The sequence below is a fragment of the Moschus berezovskii genome, chromosome 5, assembly GCF_049115385.1.
Source record: "Moschus berezovskii isolate FMDL1 chromosome 5, NW_MosBer_1.0, whole genome shotgun sequence".
NCBI lineage: Eukaryota > Metazoa > Chordata > Mammalia > Artiodactyla > Moschidae > Moschus > Moschus berezovskii.
The window spans coordinates 24,284,059-24,303,347 of record NC_142464.1 but is presented as its reverse complement, the minus strand read 5'-3'; the positions used below and the strand labels follow the sequence as shown (position 1 = coordinate 24,303,347).

The 19,289-nt window shown below is 40.0% G+C and overlaps 1 protein-coding gene across 1 annotated transcript in view; it reads right to left on the bottom strand.

Annotated features, from left to right (window-relative positions):
- The window catches only part of PAPSS1 (3'-phosphoadenosine 5'-phosphosulfate synthase 1), a 116,234-nt gene that overhangs the window by 57,830 nt on the left and 39,115 nt on the right, over window positions 1-19,289 (bottom strand). The window contains exons 6-7 of the mRNA XM_055434612.2: window positions 3,147-3,260; window positions 76-187 (exon numbers count right to left, since the gene is read on the bottom strand). Of these exons, the coding sequence (XP_055290587.1) occupies window positions 76-187; window positions 3,147-3,260 (226 nt within the window). The remainder of the gene's footprint in view (window positions 1-75; window positions 188-3,146; window positions 3,261-19,289) is intronic.

Sequence of the window (19,289 nt, the reverse complement as noted above, 5' to 3'; positions counted from 1 at the left end):
ATAAACAGTGACCAATCCCTGCAACTATGTGCCTTCTTTTCCACACTCAATGCCCCTGAATGTCCAAAGTCTTACCATCCAGAAGACAATCGAAATGAAGACACTGCAAGTACTCCCTCTCTCTCATAAAGCCATTCAGCGGGGTTGCCCAGCCTTCTGCCAAAACCTGCACCCACTGCATGTCCACCTAATAAATGAGACAGTAAAGAACAATGCTCTATCTCATGTACTCATGAACAAAAGCAGTAATGGTTTTCTGGCGTTTCATTTTGAAAGCAATGGTAACAAACTTCTCAAGAATGATTACAGGTTATACAAATCTAATAAACACCAAGGGCACTAAGAAAATAATGTGTTTTTCTTAATAAATTAAAATAACATTTCTAATAAGAATAGCATCTCCTAAACCAGCATTCCTCAAACTTCAATACGTGTAAGAAACCTCTGGAAGACTTGTTAAATGAAGACTGCTCCACACCAGTTTCTGATTTAGCTGGTTTGCTATGGGGGACAAAGATTTGCATTTTTAACAGGTACCCAGAAAATGTTAACAATAATGTTCTAGAAACTACACTATGACAACAACTGTTCTAAAATAAAACAAATTTTAGATAAAAATACTTAACCAAAAGTGTCCCTCACCAATGACATTCATTTTACAAACACTGTATTATTTCTTGAACTTTAAGATTTCTAGTGTATCTGATCAGAATATTAAAGAATTGATAAATTAATGATGAATTAATGTAAGCTGGGGGGGGGGGGGCTTCCACAGTGGCTAAGTGGTAAAGAATCCACCTGCACTTCAGGAGATGCTAGTTCAATCCTTGGGTCAGGAAGATCCCCTGGAGAAAGAAACGGCAACCCACTCCAGTATTCTTGCCTGGGAAATCCCATGGACAGAGAAGATCGGAGGGCTACAGTCCATGGGGTCACAAAACAGTCAGACACGACTTAGTGACAAAACAACAACAATGTAAGCTGGATATGCTCACTTTTACCTTGGTATATATATGTATATATATAGCCATGATTCTCAAAAGAGAAAAGATAAAGCACCTGGCCAAGAGGTGTGCAGTAAGACGTGGCTTACCATGTATTCCCAAAATAAGCTGGCCAGCATGTTCCACTGATACCCCTCCTTCAATTCACAGGAAAATATGATATTCGTGCACCAAATCGTTTCAACTTCTCTTATTAATTTTTCCTAAGCCTCTGACATGGCCCCTATTTGTCTCTGCTGCTGCAAAGTCGTGTCAGTCGTGTCCAACTCTGTGCAACCCCATAGACGGCAGCCCACCAGGCTCCTCCGTCCCTGGGATTTTCTAGGCAAGAGTACTGGAGTGGGGTGCCATTGCCTTCTCCGCTATTTGTCTCTGCTGCTGCTGCTGCTAAGTCACTTCAGTCGTGTCCGACTCTGTGTGACCCCATAGACGAAGGCCCACCAGGCTCCCCTGTCCCTGGGATTCTCCAGGCAAGAACACTGGAGTGGGTTGCCATTTCCTTCTCCTATGTGTGAAAGTGAAAAGTGAAAGTGAAGTGGCTCAGTCGTGTCCAACCCTTAGCGACCCCACAGACTGCAGCCTACCAGGCTCCTCCATCCATGGGATTTTCTAGGCAAGAGTACTGGAGTGGCTTGCCATTGCCTTCTCCGCTATTTGTCTCTACTGGAATCTAATTCTAGACAGTATCTACTATAAACTAAATGTTTATGTTCCCCCCAAATATGTTGAAGCCCCCAATGTGAACTGGAGATAGGGCCCTAAGGAGGTGATGAAGCTTAAATGAGGTCATAAGACTGGGTCCTCATCCAATAGTCTGGTGCCATCATAAGAGAAGGAAGAGACACCAGAGCTTGACTCACACCCTGAGCACATGGTGAGAAGGTGTCTGACGGACAGGAAGGGAGCCTTGTCAGGGACCAAGTCAGGCAGCACCTGGGTCTTAGACTGACTTTCTTACAGAACCGTGAGAAAAGAAATGTCTGTTGTTTATGCCATCCAGGCTACGGTTTTTGTTGTGGCAGCCTGAGTTAATATATTACATGACGTAGCCTACGTTTTTTTAATTAAGTATTTTTCATACTGCTAAGCAAAGAACAAACCACTGTACTGAAAAAAGGTTCACATTTGAAAAAGCTACTATCTTTTTGGGTTACAGAGTCTGACTGACCTGGATTCAGATTCATTCATCCTCAGTTTCTCCTCTCTTCTCTCTCTCTCTCCCTACCGCAATGTGTGTGTGTGTGTCTGTTTATTCAATTGACACAAAGTCTGTTAGTGACAAAATCTGTTGTTCCTTAGTAAAGTCAGCTTTGAGTGACTCTGCTCCCCAACTCCCCCTTCTCCTTGCTCCCTGCAACACGTCTTAGCTTCTGGTTAGAAACCCAATCACACAAACCACCTAGATAATGTACTCCTATCAGGAATTTGAGTCAGTCTTTGAAGAGTCTTTCTCCAGCCTCAGAAGGTTAGGGATTTTATTTTTCTCTTTCTCCTTACTTTCAGATTTGGCACCTCCCTGGGTGTCTGGGATTTTTACTACACTAGAAGAAAGGCTGGGAAATTCTATTCCTAGTTTAAGTTCTTATTTCTAAACCTATTTTTAAAGTATATCTGAATGATACAATTTAAAATGCTCTAAGATTTGAAAGTGACAAATTATAGTCTCTACTGTCATCATATCCAGTTTAAGCAGTTTCTTATTGGGAAAAACACCTAATGATATTATTAGAGCTACAATACAGAACAGAATTATTCTTCACAATATAAGAAAGGGAAAATCAGGGTCTTGGCATCAGGAAACATGTTTAAGGGGAAAAAAGTTCATTTTAATTATTAAATTATTAAAAGGTCTTTTAGAATCCATTCCTTCTGATAAACCTAAAATCTTACATAACCTCTATTCTTTGGCGTTTCAAAATAAATATTATGAGTAAAATAAAATCAAAGCCATGGTAATTTGGGAACATGGTTTCATAAATTAAACATATTTCCCACCCCTAGAAACGGTGATATATGCGACTTTGACCACCACCACCACCACTCATGCCCTCAAACACATCAACAAAATCACAAATTCTACAGACCAACATCCATCTACATGATTAAAGCACCTGATACAAAAAAAAGGGACAAAGCACTTACTTTATTAATTTTCAATGCTGGTAGTGTTTCTGCATCTGTTTTTGCCAAATGAAGTTTATTTTCTGGCACATACAGTTCTTTCACTTCGTAAGAGGCATCCACAGGTACAATATCCTATACATTAACAAAAGCAAAATTAAATGTTTGATCCAACAATTTAGAGTTCTCCAAAAGGTATGTTAATGAAGGAAATTAATTTTTCAAAAGGAGACTTTAAAAAAATATATTAGAGATTTAATCAATTTTCCCAATGACGGTTGGTCTACTCCCAAGGAGACAATATTCCACACGCAAGAAATCATTACATATAATTTCCCACTACTGAGTGCGAAAGAAATTCCCATAGTGTACCACCACCACCATGTATGTCAAAATCAGGCAGCTGCAAGGAGGTGACCTCAAGGACGCAATCATGATTAAAAGGATTTAGAAACAAACAAACAAAGCACTCTAAACAAATCACTATTATCTGTAACATATTACGGAACCATTTTATTCCAGCTTCCATACACATCTGTATCAGCAATGTCACTAACACCACCTTATTAGTCATGTGATACAGTACTCCAGAGCACGTCAGCTCTATTCCCACCACTGCAGCTTGAAAAAGAGCACTCTCTGACCTCCTATGAAGTGCGTTCTGGAAATTTTATCCCAACTCCAAGTACTCATTTATATCATACTGGAACAAAGCTTTTTCTCATTTATCCCACAAGTATCTATTTGTGATGACCACAAACTGAAACACTGCTCTCAGACACTGCTCATCAAGGGAACTTCACGAAGCCTGTTCACACCTGTCATACTCCTAGGAATAATTACCAAATGTGTTTAATTACTCTAAATTTTTAAAGTCAAATCGATCAAGTAATCTCCATAAGCATATTAAACAGGCACTGATAAGTTTTTCATATATGTCTAAACAATGTCTCATTTAAAATACATTAATTCTCAAGAGAATGATAAGCCACAGACTGAGAAAAATATCTGCAAAAGGCATATCTGAAAAAGGACTATTATCCAAAACATGGAAAGAACTCTTAAAACTCAACAGTGAGAAAAGAACCCTATTAGAAAATGGGTCAGAGAGCTGAACAGACACCTCACCAAAGAAGTTATACAGATGACAAATAAGTACATGAAACAATACATCATATTTCATCAGAAAAATGCAATTCAAAACCACAGTGAGATAACCCTGTTCAGTTCAGTTTAGTCGCTCAGTCGTGTCCAACTCTTTGCGACCCCATGAATCACAGCACGCCAGGCCTCCCTGTCCATCACCAACTCCCAGAGTTCATTCAAACTCACGTCCAGCAAGTCGGTGATGCCATCCAGCCATCTCATTCTCTGTCGTCCCCTTCTCCTCCTGCCCCCAACCCCGTCCAGCATCAGAGTCTTTTCCAGTGAGTCAACTCATTGCATGAGGTGGCCAAAGTATTGGAGTTTCAGCTTTAGCATCAGTCCTTCCAATGAACACCCAGGATTGATCTCCTTTAGAATGGACTGCTTGGATCTCCTTGCAGTCCAAGGGACTCTCGAGTCTTCTCCAACACCACAGTTCAAAGCATCAATTCTTCAGCAATCAGCTTTCTTTACAGTCCAACTCTCACATCCATACATGACCACGGGAAAAACCATAGCCTTGACTAGACGGACCTTGGTTGGCAAAGTAATGACTCTGCTTTTTAATATGCTATCTAGCTTGGTCATAACTTTCCTTCCAAGGAGTAAGTGTCTTTTAATTTCATGGCTGCAATCAGCATCCGCAGTGATTTTGGAGCCTCAAAAAATAAAGCCTGACACTGTTTCCACTGTTTCCCCATCTATTTCCCATGAAGTGATGGGACCAGATGCCATGATCTTAGTTTTCTGAATGCTGAGCTTTAAGCTAGAATATACTTATTAGAATGGTCAAAATCCACAACACTGAGCACATGCTGACAAGGAGGGATAGTAACAGGAACTCTCACTCACTGCTGGTGGGAAAGAAAAATGGTACAGCTGCTTTAGAAGACAACCTGTTTTGGGCAAGGTCTGAGAGTTGGTGATGGACAAGGATGCCTGGCATGCTGCGGTCCACGGGCTCACAAAGAGTCAGGCACGGCTGAACAACTGAACTGAACCACACTCTTGCCATGCAACCTAGTAGTCGTGCTCCTTGGAATTTACCCAGATGAGCTAAAAGCTTATGTCCACACAGAAACCTGCACACAGATGTTTACAGCAGCCGTGCTCATGCCTGCCAAAACTTGAAAACAACCGCGAAGTCCTTCAGTAGATGAACGAATAAACGGCAGTACATCCAGACGATGGGATATTTGTCATTCAGCCCTAAGAAGAAATGAGCTATCAAACCATGAAAAGACAAGAAGGAAACTTCATGTTGATGAGTAAATCAAAGAAACCCTTTGGAAAAGGTTACATACTGTATGGTTCCAACTATAGGACATTCTGAAAAGGCAAAACTATGGACACAGTAAAAACATCAGTGGTTGCCCAGGTTTAGAGGGAAGGGGAGAAGGGAAGAGTAGGAAGAACACGGGGGGATTTTCTAGGACAGTAAAGCTATTCTGTATACTACTACAATGGTGTGTAAATGTCATTACACAGTTGTTATAACCCACAGAATGTCCAACCCTAATGTAAACTACGAGCTATGGATGATAACAATGAATCAGTGTTGTTGTTGTTCAGTGGCTCAGTCGTGTCCCACTCTCTGTGACCCCATGAACTGCAGCACGCCGGGCTTCCCTGTCCTTCCCCAACTCCCAGAGCTTGCTCAAACTCAGGTCCATTGAGTCGGTGATGCCATCCAACCATCTCATCCTCTGTCATCCCCTTCTCCTCTTGCCTTCGATCTTTCCCAGCATCAGGATCTTCTCAAATGAGTTTAATGAACCTACATATCAATGTAGGTTCACCAATTATAACAAAGGTAGCACTCTGGCGAGGGATGCTGACAGCAGATAAGCCATGTGTGGCAGGGAGGGGAGTCCAAGGAGTTCATTCTCTATACTTCCCACTCAAGTTTTGCTGTGAACCTGAAACTTTTCTAAAAAATAAAGTCTATTTTTAAAAATGCATAACAACAACAAAAACAGGTAATTCAGAACAAATATTAATGGAAAAACCAAGTGTTTAAAGACACTACCTACCACTTTTCCTGAGGAAAAAGTTTGGAAAGAAACTTCAACTTATATTCGGACTTATATTAATATGTTCAGCAGACGGAAAAAGCAGAGTCAGACATGTGTCTCAAAACTAGATGACCTCGTGAAAGTCTGAATGCTACCACTCAAGCAGCCCTCATGGGTCCTGTGAATCTAGAAAGAATTATTCTCCTACATTTCTCCGATATTCTGTTCCCTCAAAGATGGAACATATGTGCTAAGTCACTTCAGTATCCGACTCTTTGTGACTCCGTGGACTACAGCCCGCCAGGTCCTCTGTCCACGTGATTCTCTGGACAAGAATACTGGAGTGGGTCGCCATGTTCTCCTCCAGGGGGTCTTCCCGACCCAGGGATCATATCCGCATCTCCTGCAATGGCAGGCAGATTCCTTACCACTAGCGCCACCTTGGAAGCCCATAAAGATGGAGCAGCACTGGCTAAGTCATGTACCAAAACATTCCTCCTACCAGTTCCTCCTACCAGTAAATTGAAGGCCTCTGATCTTTCTCAGGAGAAACTCCAGAATGAATGAGAAGAGTAAATATGAAAAAAGAAAAAGAAATAATAAAATTAAAAGACATAAATAAAGGAGCACTGCTTGCTACCATACCATGTTCAGCCAACTCTCTGGTGACCCTTTGTCCTTCGAGAATCCCACTGCTCAGGGGAAAGCAGAAAGTGTGTGTTAAACACAAACTGCACAGCACAGAGAGCTTCATATACCTTCCACACCTCCTTTTGCAACTAAGCCTGCAGCAGGTACCCACAGCAGAAGCCACTTACTGTGCTTACTAACAGTAAACACTACATGAGGGCCTCAAAGAACAATGGTGAACGAAGAGAGACAGCTTCCACCGGCTGCTTCCATTTTCTCTTTATAGATATTAACACAATACAACAAGCTAAAGTCTCTTTTTAAAATCTAGCAAGAGAAACAGCTTAAGGTAGTCCATTTTATACTTCTAACTCCAGGAATTATTTTTAATACATTAGCTTGGAAAATTGATTATTTTATAAAGAATAATTTATAATAATTTTATAAATAGTTAAATTAAATAAATAGTAGTAAAGAAAATGTGGAAATGAGAAAAACCCATCACCCTTATATATGGTTATCAACATCATTTTTGCATATTTCCCTCCAAGTGGTCTTCACCCATAGGTGTATCACAGAGCAATTGGTAGTTTGAGTAGTCTGTACAAAGTTTATTACTCCACCAACCAGAAAATAGAAATTCGGAATCAATGCTTCCCAGAACAATATAACGTGCATTATGTGAACTGCACATGCACCCAATATGTTCAATTAGCTTCTTGAGTATGTGTAAAGCTCTCAAAGGTGCCTTGAGAAACACATATTTTTGCAAAATAAAGAATTTAAGTCTTCCACAACAAATGCTAAAATTAAAAGTTACACAGTCAGACATTCATTAAGGCTTTTGAGAGACAGAGTGGGAATGCAAACTAGTACAGCCACTATGGAGAACAGTGTGGAGATTCCTTAAAAAACTGGAAATAGAACTGCCATACGACCCAGCAATCCCACTCCTGGGCATACACACCGAGGAAACCAGAATTGAAAGAGACACATGTACTCCAATGTTCATCGCAGCACTGTTTATAATAGCCAGGACATGGAAGCAACCTAGATGTCCATCAGCAGACGAATGGATAAGAAAGCTGTAGTCCATATACACAATGGAGTATTAGTCATTAAAAAGAACACATTTGAATCAGTTCTAAAGAGGTGGATGAAACTGGAGCCTATTATACAGAGTGAAGTAAGCCAGAAAGAAAAACACCAATACAGTATATTAACGCATATATATGGAATTTAGAGAGATGCAAATGATAACCCTGTATACGAGACAGCAAAAGAGACACAGATGTTAGAACAGACTTTTGGACTCTGTGGGAGAGGGTGAGGGTGGGATGATTTGGGAGAATATCATTGAAACATGTATATTATCATATGTGAAACGGATCACCAGTTCAGGTTCAATGCATGACACAGGATGCTCGGGGCTGGTGCACTGGGATGACCCAGAGGGATGGTATGGGGAGGGAGGTGGGAGGGGGGTTCAAGAAGGGGAACACATGTACACCCGGGGTGGATTCATGTCAATGTATGGCAAAACCAACCAATATAATGCTATAAAGTAGATAGTCTCCAATTAAAAAAAAAGAAAAAGGAAGAGGAGCCAGGATCATGAGAATGAACTGGGAAAAAATAAATAAATAAAAATAAAATTTCACAAAACACACTTGAAATTAAATATTTATATGAATCACATAAACATCAGAGGAACATCACCTTCAAAACCAAAAAGATACAATAAAGCAACAGAGCTCTATAGATCACTTATTTCTGATTTGGCTACTTAAGGCATGAGATCAAATTCTAACTGTGCAACCCTGAACAGGTTATCTACATTTCTCAACTTGTTTCTTTCTCAACTGTTCAACAACAAGGGTATGCGTGTATGTGTGTGTGTATAATATATATGTGTGTGAGTACATGTATATACATATACAGTTACATGGCTGTGTGAAAAGTGCCTTAAAGTATGTAATCTGTGGGGGCTCACATGTACTGGATGCTAACAACAAAACCAGCAATGCCTTTAAGGGCGTCGCATGAATTAATTCATTTAATTTTCATGCATTCCTACCTATGAAAGTAAAAAAAACTATTGCTATCCTTCTTTTATAGATGAGGAAATTGAGGCTCAGAAGAGGTTAATAACTTACCCCCAATCCCTGCTACATTGTCTTCCAATGTGCTTAACACACGATAAATACTCAATAAATAATCATTACAGTGTGCTTGCTACATGCCAGGAACTGTTCTAAGCACGCTACATTTATTAATAGAATTCTCAGAACAATTTTCAGATAGGTACTATTTTTATTTTCCATTTCACAGATGAGGGGATCGAAGCCAAAGAAATTAGGTTATTTTTTCCAAGGTCATATAGTTAATTGATAAGTGTTGGAGCTGGGATTCCAACTCAAGTCCCAACACTATTCTCTTCCAAATAAAAAAATAAATTTAAAAAATTTTTAATAAAAATAAAACCTTTACTGTTTCTCCCATAAAACTAAGTTATGAAACATTCTGTCACACAAAAAGGTCTTAGTTTATTTTCATGATTTTATTAAACATTTACAATTCCCAGGGTTTCAGCATGTGATCTGTGTTAATCAAGATGTAGACAAAAAGTAAAGATATTCAACATTTCAGTTACACCTAAACATTTCTATTAATAACAAGTGAATGATTTTCAACAAACTTTCTCAAGCCCCATCACTGTAAATAAATCGAACACCTCCATTCTCACCACTTTGGATCCCTTAAAACTTTAAAGAACAGAATCCACAGTCTGGGAACAAATGACACAGCAACTCCAGGGAAGAGAAGGATTTCACTGATACAAACAACTCTACATAAAGCTTTCTCTGGCATCTCTGAAGCCCATACTACTTTGTAAGGATGGGATGCCTCTTTCATGATGGATATTGATTGATGACTCTCCTCCACCCTCACCCCTGCTTTACCACTAACAGTTGTCAGCAATCCTGGAGGGTCAGAGGAGTGCACCCAACAGACTAAATCTTTTGATCTCTGTTGGATACAACAGGGCATTTTTAGCTGGTTTCCTAAGCCAGCATCACTAGCGTCAGCCCACACACACTAATGAGGAGCAGCAGTGCACACCGCCCACTGTGACGCTCCCAGCACAAGGCAGGGTCTGTCCTCGCCTTGCCTCGGGCCTGGAATCCCCTCTGTATCACATACCACGCTGGAGTATACACTCCAGTATGTGAATCTGCTTCCTCCAAGGAGAGTTTGTTCAAAACAAGAGCTGAGAATCAACAAATGTTTCTATACATCATGTCCATTTCCTGCCAACCACACCCTAAGTGAAAAACCAAAAGGTACAAATAGTTGGTGAGCAAATCCAAGAGAACTTGTTTGAACATGAAAGGGCAGTATCTATATTATAAGCCTGGCCAAATTATTTTTTTAATGTTTTGTATACTAATAGTGCCATTTTAGGATGAATGCATTTTTAGTAACAAGCCATTTTATCTGCATGAACATAGAGGCTATGATTTTTTTTTTTTAATTTTTATCAGCCATGCGACATGGTTTACAGGATCTTAGTTCCCCAACCAGGGATAGAACCTGGGACCCCTGCAGTGGAAGCTCTGAGTCCTAACCACTGAATTGCCAGGGAATTCCTCTATAATCACTTTCTTTTCAAGAAAGAGGGAATTTAGAACTTCTCTGGCAGTCCAGTGGTTAAGACTGCAAGAAAGAAGGAATATTTTTTACTTTTATCTAGAAAATAATTTTAAATTATATAAAATTTTATACCATAAAAACTTAATTAAAATTTAAGTATTAATTTTTTTCATTACAAGCATGTCACAAAATTCTTTCCTTTTCAAAATTCACACCCAGCAATTATCATAAGATGAATTTTAGCCTCAGAACTTAGATATAAAATTCTTCTGATGCCTTACCAATGGCAAAATAAAGGTTCAAGAAGTCATCACTGTTTTTCTCTTCAAAAAGGTACATAACACAAGTATTTTTGGAATTAACGAAACACAGCAGGAATCAACAGGAACATGGAACACATGTTTGGAGGAAGCAAGTTCTCTGTAGACTGAACATGCAGAGAGGAAAGAACTCTTTATCAGGAAGACAAACTGTTTTTAAAATGTGGACACAGCCAGTTTCTATCACTGAAATATTTTTAGTTTCCAAAACCATGATTAAACATCAAAAAAGATCAAAACCACCTCAAAGTGAGACAAGATATCTGGAAAACAGAACATGAAGTCTCTGCCACATGAGCTGTCCATTTTATTTGGGATTCATTAGGATTCCCAGAGACGCAGCTATCAGAAAATAATGTGTTCTTCTGCAACCTGTACATATAAAACCCTTTACATCAGGAAGCTTCCTTTAAAACAAAAATAGATCACAAGCCAGGTCAGGCACCGGTGTTTACGCACCTAAACCCTTACCTCAGATCTTAACAGCTCCACAGTCACCACTTAAGGGTAAAGAGAAAACAGGGGTGCTCCTAGGAGTTCTTGTGCATAGGAGGTTAGTTAACAGTTCACTAGGGGCCTCCCTAGTGGCTCAGAAGGTAACGAATCTGCTTGCAACACAGGAGACCTGGGTTCAATCCCCGGGTGGGGAAGATCCCCTGGAGAAGCAAATGGCAACCCACTCCAGTATTCTTGCCTGGAAAATTCCACAGACAGAGGAACCTGGCAGGTTACAGTCCATGGGGTCACAGAGAGTCAGACATGACTGAGAGACTAATTGGCTGACAAACAATTTACATGCTACCATTAATGAGGTAGCTCTAGAAATATCCAAATATTAATTTAAAATTAATATGTAACATAGATACACAAAACTGTTTGTTTATTTGATTGACTAAATACAATCTAAGACCTAACGTGTTGCATTCATATCTTTGTTCAGAGACAATTGCTCGTTTTTTTCCTGGAAACTGGCCGGTAGAATATTCACTCCCTGAAAAGAGGAGTCCTTCCCTTCTCTTTTTAATGTTCCTAACTGTGAACAAGTTAATAAACAGAGTGACTTCACATTTTAAATTTTTCCTTTAAATATATTCTGAACTTTTTCTTACGCCAAATCTGCTCAACAGATTTGAACACTAGAGCTCAATCATTTTTTTATGTAACTATTAAATTTCTATTATCTAAACTACATGCATCCCAAGCATGAACACCAAATGACATTCTGGCATCACTTGAAAACAGAGCTGCAAAGTCTGGTTTTATGTACAGTATAAAATCCATTTAGAGCACTAAACCACCATTTCATAAAAAGACAAACCTTTAAATAATTTATAGCACTACTAAATCTAGAGTTCCTAGTAGATTTAAAAACAGTATTTAAAATATCACATTAGATTAAAACCATCAGCAAGAAGCCTACTTCCTTATGTCATAACCCGCCAAGTGAAAATGCAATACCAGCAGGCCATCTAGTGACCATTGAAGGATTAGGAAAAAACTTCAATGAATTTAAAAACCTTCAGTATTTTTCAGTGTCTTCTATCTTCTTAAATAAAAATGTGTGAACCTAAGCACATTGAGAAAATAAAGATGCTCTGACAAAATAGTGAGAAATTAAATATATAAATGACTACACTGTCTATTCCAATTTTACTAAATAAGCCAGATCAAAAAAGAAATAAGACAATCCAGAGATGCCAGAACCAAAATACTCTTCATCCTAAAATACCCATTGTAGAGCACCCTAAAAATATTTTTTCTCAGACAGTGAAAACCACTTCCATATATTAGCAATGATAAAATAAAAATCTGTATTATAAAGCATCCACCTGCAACAGGGAGACCTGGGTTTGATCCCGGGGTTTGATCCCTGGGTTTGGAAGTCCTCTGGAGAAGGGCATGGCAACTCACTCCAGTATTCCTGCCTGGAAAATCCCATGGACAGAAAAGCCTGGCAGGCTACGGTACATGAGGTCACAAAGAATTGACACAACTGAAGTGACTTAGCACATTTGACTCCAATAAAAATTTTCCCTTTCTTTCTTAGATGGACTGATTAATTTTTTGTTGGTGGTAAAGAATGCTGAAGAAACAATACCTGGTAGAATTCACTTCGTTAAGTCTCTCCAATACCAAGCAGCAGATAGAAAAGATTCCACCCCATCACCAGGGGAGGCAGCACTTCTCAATCTTAGGACAAATAACTTCACCTTCCTGAATTTTTCTCATCAGTAAAACGAGGAAAATTACAACTACTTCTCAGAGTCTTACAAAGTCAATGCAATAATGCTACTGAAGCGACTACCAAAGGCTTTTGCACATGTAAGAGTCCAGCTCGCAGGAGTTCTTGTTGTGGGTTTCCACCTCTGTCCATGCCATCCCCTTCCACTCACAATTACATTCTTACCCATAATGCTGGTCAACACAGACCCACTAATAAATCTTCATATCCCCACTCACACACACTATAAACCTATGGAGATTTGGTTACTATTCTCTACTTTAAAATACCACTGTATTCATCATACTCATTCTTTCCACTCCCAATCTATATTTGTGACATTTGGCCACCTGATGCAAAGAGTCAACTCTTTGGAAAAGGCCCTGATGCTGAGAAAGACTGAAGGCAGGAGGAGAAAGGGATGACAGAGGATGAAAGTTGGATGGCATCACAGACTCAACGAGCATGAGTTTGAGCAAACTCCAGGAGGCAGTGAAGGGACAGGGAAGCCTGGAGTACTACAGTCCATGGGATCACAAAGAGTCAAACACAACTGAGCAACTGAACAACCCACCTTTGGAAACCCTAACAAATGTCTTTGTGATGACAACAAAATTCAACTGCATTGGCTACTCCTGGATCACCATGTAGAAAGTTTTTTAGAAAAAGTGCAAATTATAGTAAGTCACCTTGTGATCAGGGTGCTGCAGGCAAGCAAACTCCTTGTATCACCATAAACTCTGAGCTGAATGTCAGGTATTCACTGGTTTCCCCATGTGCCCTAATGCTCATTGGAGATTCAACTTTGTAAGAAAGTCAATCAAAAGAGAATAAACATCAGAAGAGAAGTACTTATGTATGTGTGTGAATTTCTTTCTTGAATTTTTAAAAAATTATATCTGTTATAAAAGAAAAAAATTATAGTCATTCTAGCTTATAAATAACGGTTGTAAGAACCAAATATCCAAAAATAAAGGTTGTAAGGAACAAAGCTAGTGGAGGTGATGGAATTCTAGCTGAGCTATTCAAATCCTATAAGATGATGCTGTTAAAGTACTATACTCTATATGCCGGCAAATATGGAAAACTCAGCAGTGGCCACAAGACTGGAAAAGGTCAGTTTTCATTCCAATCCCAAAAAGGGCAATGCCAAAGAATGTTCAAACTACCACACAACTGCACTCATTTCACATACTAGCAAGGTAATGCTCAAAATTCTCCAAGTTAGGCTTCAACATTACCTAAACCGAGAACTTCTAGATGTTCAAGCTGGACTGAGAAAAGGCAGAGGCAAATCACCAACATCCCTTAGATCACAGAAAAATCTAGAGAATTCCAGAAAGACATTTACTTCTTCTTCACTGACTATGCTACAGCCTTTGACTATGCGGTGGTGGTTTAGAAGCTTAGTCGTGTTCAACTCTTGTGTCCCCATAGACTGTAGCCTGCCAGGATCCTCTGTCCATGGGATTATCCAGGCAAGAATACTGGACTGAGTTGCCATTTCCTTGGACTGTGTGGATCGCAACAAATTGTGGAAAATTCATAAAGAGATGGGAATACCAGACCACCTGACCTGTCTCCTGAGAAACCTGTATGTAGTTCAAGAAGCAACAGGTAGAACTGTACATGAAACAATGGACAGGTTCCAAATTGGGAAAGAAGTACATCAAGGCTCTATATTGTCACCCTGCTTATTTAACTTACATGCAGAGTACATCATGCGAAATGCCAGGCTGGATGAAGCATAAGCTGGAATCAAGATCGCTGGGAGAAATATCAATACCCTCAGATATGCAGATGACACCACACTTATAGCAGAAAATGAAAGGAATTAAAGAGCCTGTAGATGAAGGTGAAAGAGGAGAGTGAAAAAGCTGGCTTAAAACTCAACATTCAAAAAATGAAGATCATGGCATCCTGTCCCATCACTTCATGGCAAACAGATGGAGAAAAAATGGAAACAGTGACAGACTTTATTTTCTTGGGCTCCAAAATCACTGTGGACAGTGACTACAGCCATGAAATTAAAATACACTTTCTCCCTGGAAGAAGGACAAACCTAGACAGTGTGTTAAAAACCAGAGATGTTACTTTTCCAACAACAGTCAAAGCTATGGTTTTTCCAGTAGTTGGATGTGAGAGTTGGACCATAAAAAAGGCTGAACATCAAAGAATCGATGCTTTTGAACTGTGGTGCTGGAGAAGACTCTTGAGAGTCCCTTGGACTGCAAGGAGATCCAACCAGTCAATCCTAAAGGAAATCAATGCTGAATATTGGAAGAACTGATGCTGAAGCTGAAGCTCCAATATTTTGGCCACCTGATGTGAAGAGCCAACCAGAAACGACCCTGGTGATGGGAAAGGCTGAAGGCAGGAGGAGAAGGGGACGACAGAGAATGAGGTCGTTAGATGGCATCACTGACTCAATGGACATGAGTTTGAGCAAGCTCCGGGAGATGGTGAAGGACAGGGGAGCCTCGCGTTCTGCAGTCCATGGGGGTCTCAAAGAGTAGGACACAACTGAGCAACTGAACAACAAAGGACCAAAAATTAAAGTTCATGAGGCAGGAATCTGCACTGTTTAATCACTGCCACATCACAATGGTTTGCAACAGTGCCCAGTATGTACGGCACCAAGTATTTGCTAAATCAATTTACAGGATCAATCAGTACAGGCTGAAATACATACTTTCAATGTGAAGTGAAGTAATTTCCTTAGGAAAGCACATAATTGAAATCTTTCCCCAAAAAGGGTGGTACCTGAGAAAGCAACTGTATTAAGGAAGTGTTTACATTTCTTTTGTCACCACCCAAATGAATAATTTTTCAAAAGAAAATTTCTATCTTAAACTAGAATATTGCCAGAATATCCTTCTGCTGTAAAATTATTTATATTGTACTTGAGGTGTGATGAGGACACTTGAGAGTAAAAGCCAGAGGCACGTGAAAATGAGTTCTAAGAATTCATGCACCTGGAGTCCTAGATACAGAATCCAATATATTCACGAGCAGGTTAGCACAGATCTCTGAAATACTCATAGGTTAACTGTGTGAATACAATTAGACAACATATATACTCAGTGCAAAGACCAAGCGGGAAACCACCACAGTAATTCAAGGGAGAACCAGTTAGAAGCTAAAGTCGAAGAAAGACCACTTCCCCCAGTTCTAATCATCAAAGCAAGTATTTTAAAAAACAAAGCCCCACACACATGTCCTTTACAACAAGCATTTATTAGACATTACTTCCGTATCTATTCCTTTTTTCAAAACCTTGAATGAAACTGTCCAAGGGGTCGCGGAGAGTCAGACACGACTGAGCGACTGAACTGAACTAGCAAGCATAATATAGACTAATAAAAGGAAGAATAGACCAAAACATAGACCATATAAAAGGAAGAATAATAGGTACAATCATTAATTAAGAACAAACAAATTAGGAGCAAGGCAATAATTAAGGCCACAGAGACTAAGGCAAGTAACAGCATCAAAAAAAGGAAAAAAAAAAAAAAAAACAAGTAAACACTGTAGTGAAAGACATAAGAAAAAATGCAGCTTCAAACCAAACTATGGAGAACCTTGAACGCAAACCACCTTAATCCTATAAACACTGGGAAAAATCAATATATATTTTAGAGTAAATGACAGAAAGGATTAGACTACATTTTAGAAAGAGGATTCTGCCAACAACATAAAATGGAATAAAAGGCATATAGAACTGGAGGTGGGGTGACCACTTGAGGGAATATCGAGTAGCGTGAGCCTAAAATTACAGTGAGAGTCAATCCTGCATTTTTTACCACTGGGTTGGGGGGGAAGCAAAATCCTGTGCATAACACACATCATGTGAGCCTGCAGTTTCACTTTACAGAATCATGGTTAAAAACAAGTCAGTACAGTGAAGAATCTTGGATTGAATCAGAGAACAGGAAAGAACATTAGTGGGAAAACTGGTGAAATCCAAATAAGCTTGTGCTTTAGTACCAGGGTTAATTTTTCAGTTCTGAGAAACGACCTATGATTATGCAAGTTACTAACCTAAGAGGAAGCTAATGAAGGGTATCTAAGAACTCGGTCCTACTTTTAGACTCACAGAAGAGTCACAAAATTTTATCAATTAAAAAAAAATCATCTGACCACTATTACCAAAAAAAAAAAAAATAGCCTCTATGTACTAAAGGGTCAAATTCAAATGATGCTGTTCTGAGCAGGGCCCCAAAGACGTGTTTAGGATTGAAGGAAAGAAAGGAAGGCAGGAGGATGACCATCACACATTAAGTAACTAATCCGTTTTAAGTGTCTGGACTACCTGGAATTATCTACAGCCCATAAAATGGATTCAGAGATTCATGAACCAAAAGTTTACAATATCTATGTGCATTTTTCTGAAGTTTCATAAAACACCTAAGAATCACTGCTGCTGCTGCTGCTAAGTCGCTTCAGTCGTGTCCGACTCTGTGCAGCCCCATAGACGGCAGCCCACCAGACTCCCTAGTTAGATGTAAAAAATAGATAATTCAAACTAACAGAAAATAGAACTATGTATAACTTTCCGACACTGATATGACAAGTCTTAAGTTAAAAAAGAAAATACAGGCTCAATACATAAAACATACAAACAAAATTACATCAAAATATAAAGTAAGGAACTTCCCTGGTGGTCCAGTGGTTAAGAATCCACCTGTCAATGCAGAAGACATGGGCTCGATCCCTGATTCGGGAAGACCCCACATGCCACGGAGCAACTAAGGCCCTGTGCCATAACTACTCAGCCCACACACCTTGCCTACTGAGCTCATGACCCGAACTACTGAAGCCTGCACACCGCCCCAAGAGAAGTCAAGGCAATGAGAAGACCGTGCACTCTGATGAAGACTAGCCCCAGACTGCTGCAACTAGAGAGAGAGCCTCCATGCAGCAATAAAGACACAGCACAGCCAAAAATAAATTTAAAAAGAAAGAAAGAAAAAATATTGAAAACACAGCTCAATGAAAATGACATAGAATACTTACTGTGTGTGCATGCTAAGTTGCTTCAGTCATGTCCGACCCTTTGCAACTCCACGATCTGTAGCCCTCTAAGTTCCTCTGTCCAGGGGATTCTCCAGACAAGGATATTGGAGTGGGTTGCCATTTCCATCTCCAGGGGATCTTCCCCAACCCAGGGACTGAACCTGCGTCTCTTACATCTCCTACACTGGCAGGCAAGGTTTTTACCACTAGTTTCACCTTACTAATTTCATACAAATTTATAAGAAAACTATAGACAAACCCACGAAGTAGAGTAAGGATAGACAGTACACTGAAAATGAAACAGATCTCACAACTGACCACCACCTAACAAGGAGAAAGACCAGCTAATCCATGAAATCAGACTTTCTTGAGCCCATCACAGAGCTAAGGTCCTAACGCAGTAACATGAACTGCTTCCAAAGAGTGACAAGTCCCACCAAAAAAAGTCAAGACACATGAATTATCTCCCTATAGTAGAGGCTGGGAAGAAGAGATGGCTGTAGTAAAGACAGAAGAAAATAGCTTTAAAGATTTAAAAACTCCAATGGCTGAGTGTGGACTTGTGTGGCAGGCTGTTATCACTGGGAACGCAGACACTGGGAGTTCTGCACTCACTCTAAGCGGGCCTATAACAGGTTTGCAGAAGGAAGATGAGGAGCAGGTCTGGAGACCGGAGAGTGAGCTCCCTCAGTGGTGGAGGCACAAGGCTCTGCCTGCCCTCTGCAACACTGTCTCATCCAACACAAAAGCCTTAAGCTGATGGGGGGTGGCAAGGACCCTTCACTCTGCCCAGGGTCCACTGTTTTGGGGGAGGTCTCCCAGAAGCAAGTAGTCACGTATAGATGTGAGAGTTGGATCATAAAGAAAGCTGAGCACCAAAGAATTGATGCTTTTGAATTGTGGTGCCGGAGAAGACTCTTGAGAGTCCCGTGGACTGCGAGGAGATCCAACCAGTCCATTCTAAAGGAGATCAACTCGGGGTGTTCATTGGAAGGACTGATGCTAAAGCTGATGCTAAATACTTCAGTCAGCTGATGCAAAGAGTCAACTCACGTGAAAAGACCCTGATGCTGGGAGAGAATAAAGGCAAAAGGAGAAGGGACCAGAAGAGGACGAGATGGTTAGACAGCATCACTGATTCAATAGACAGGAATCTGAGCAG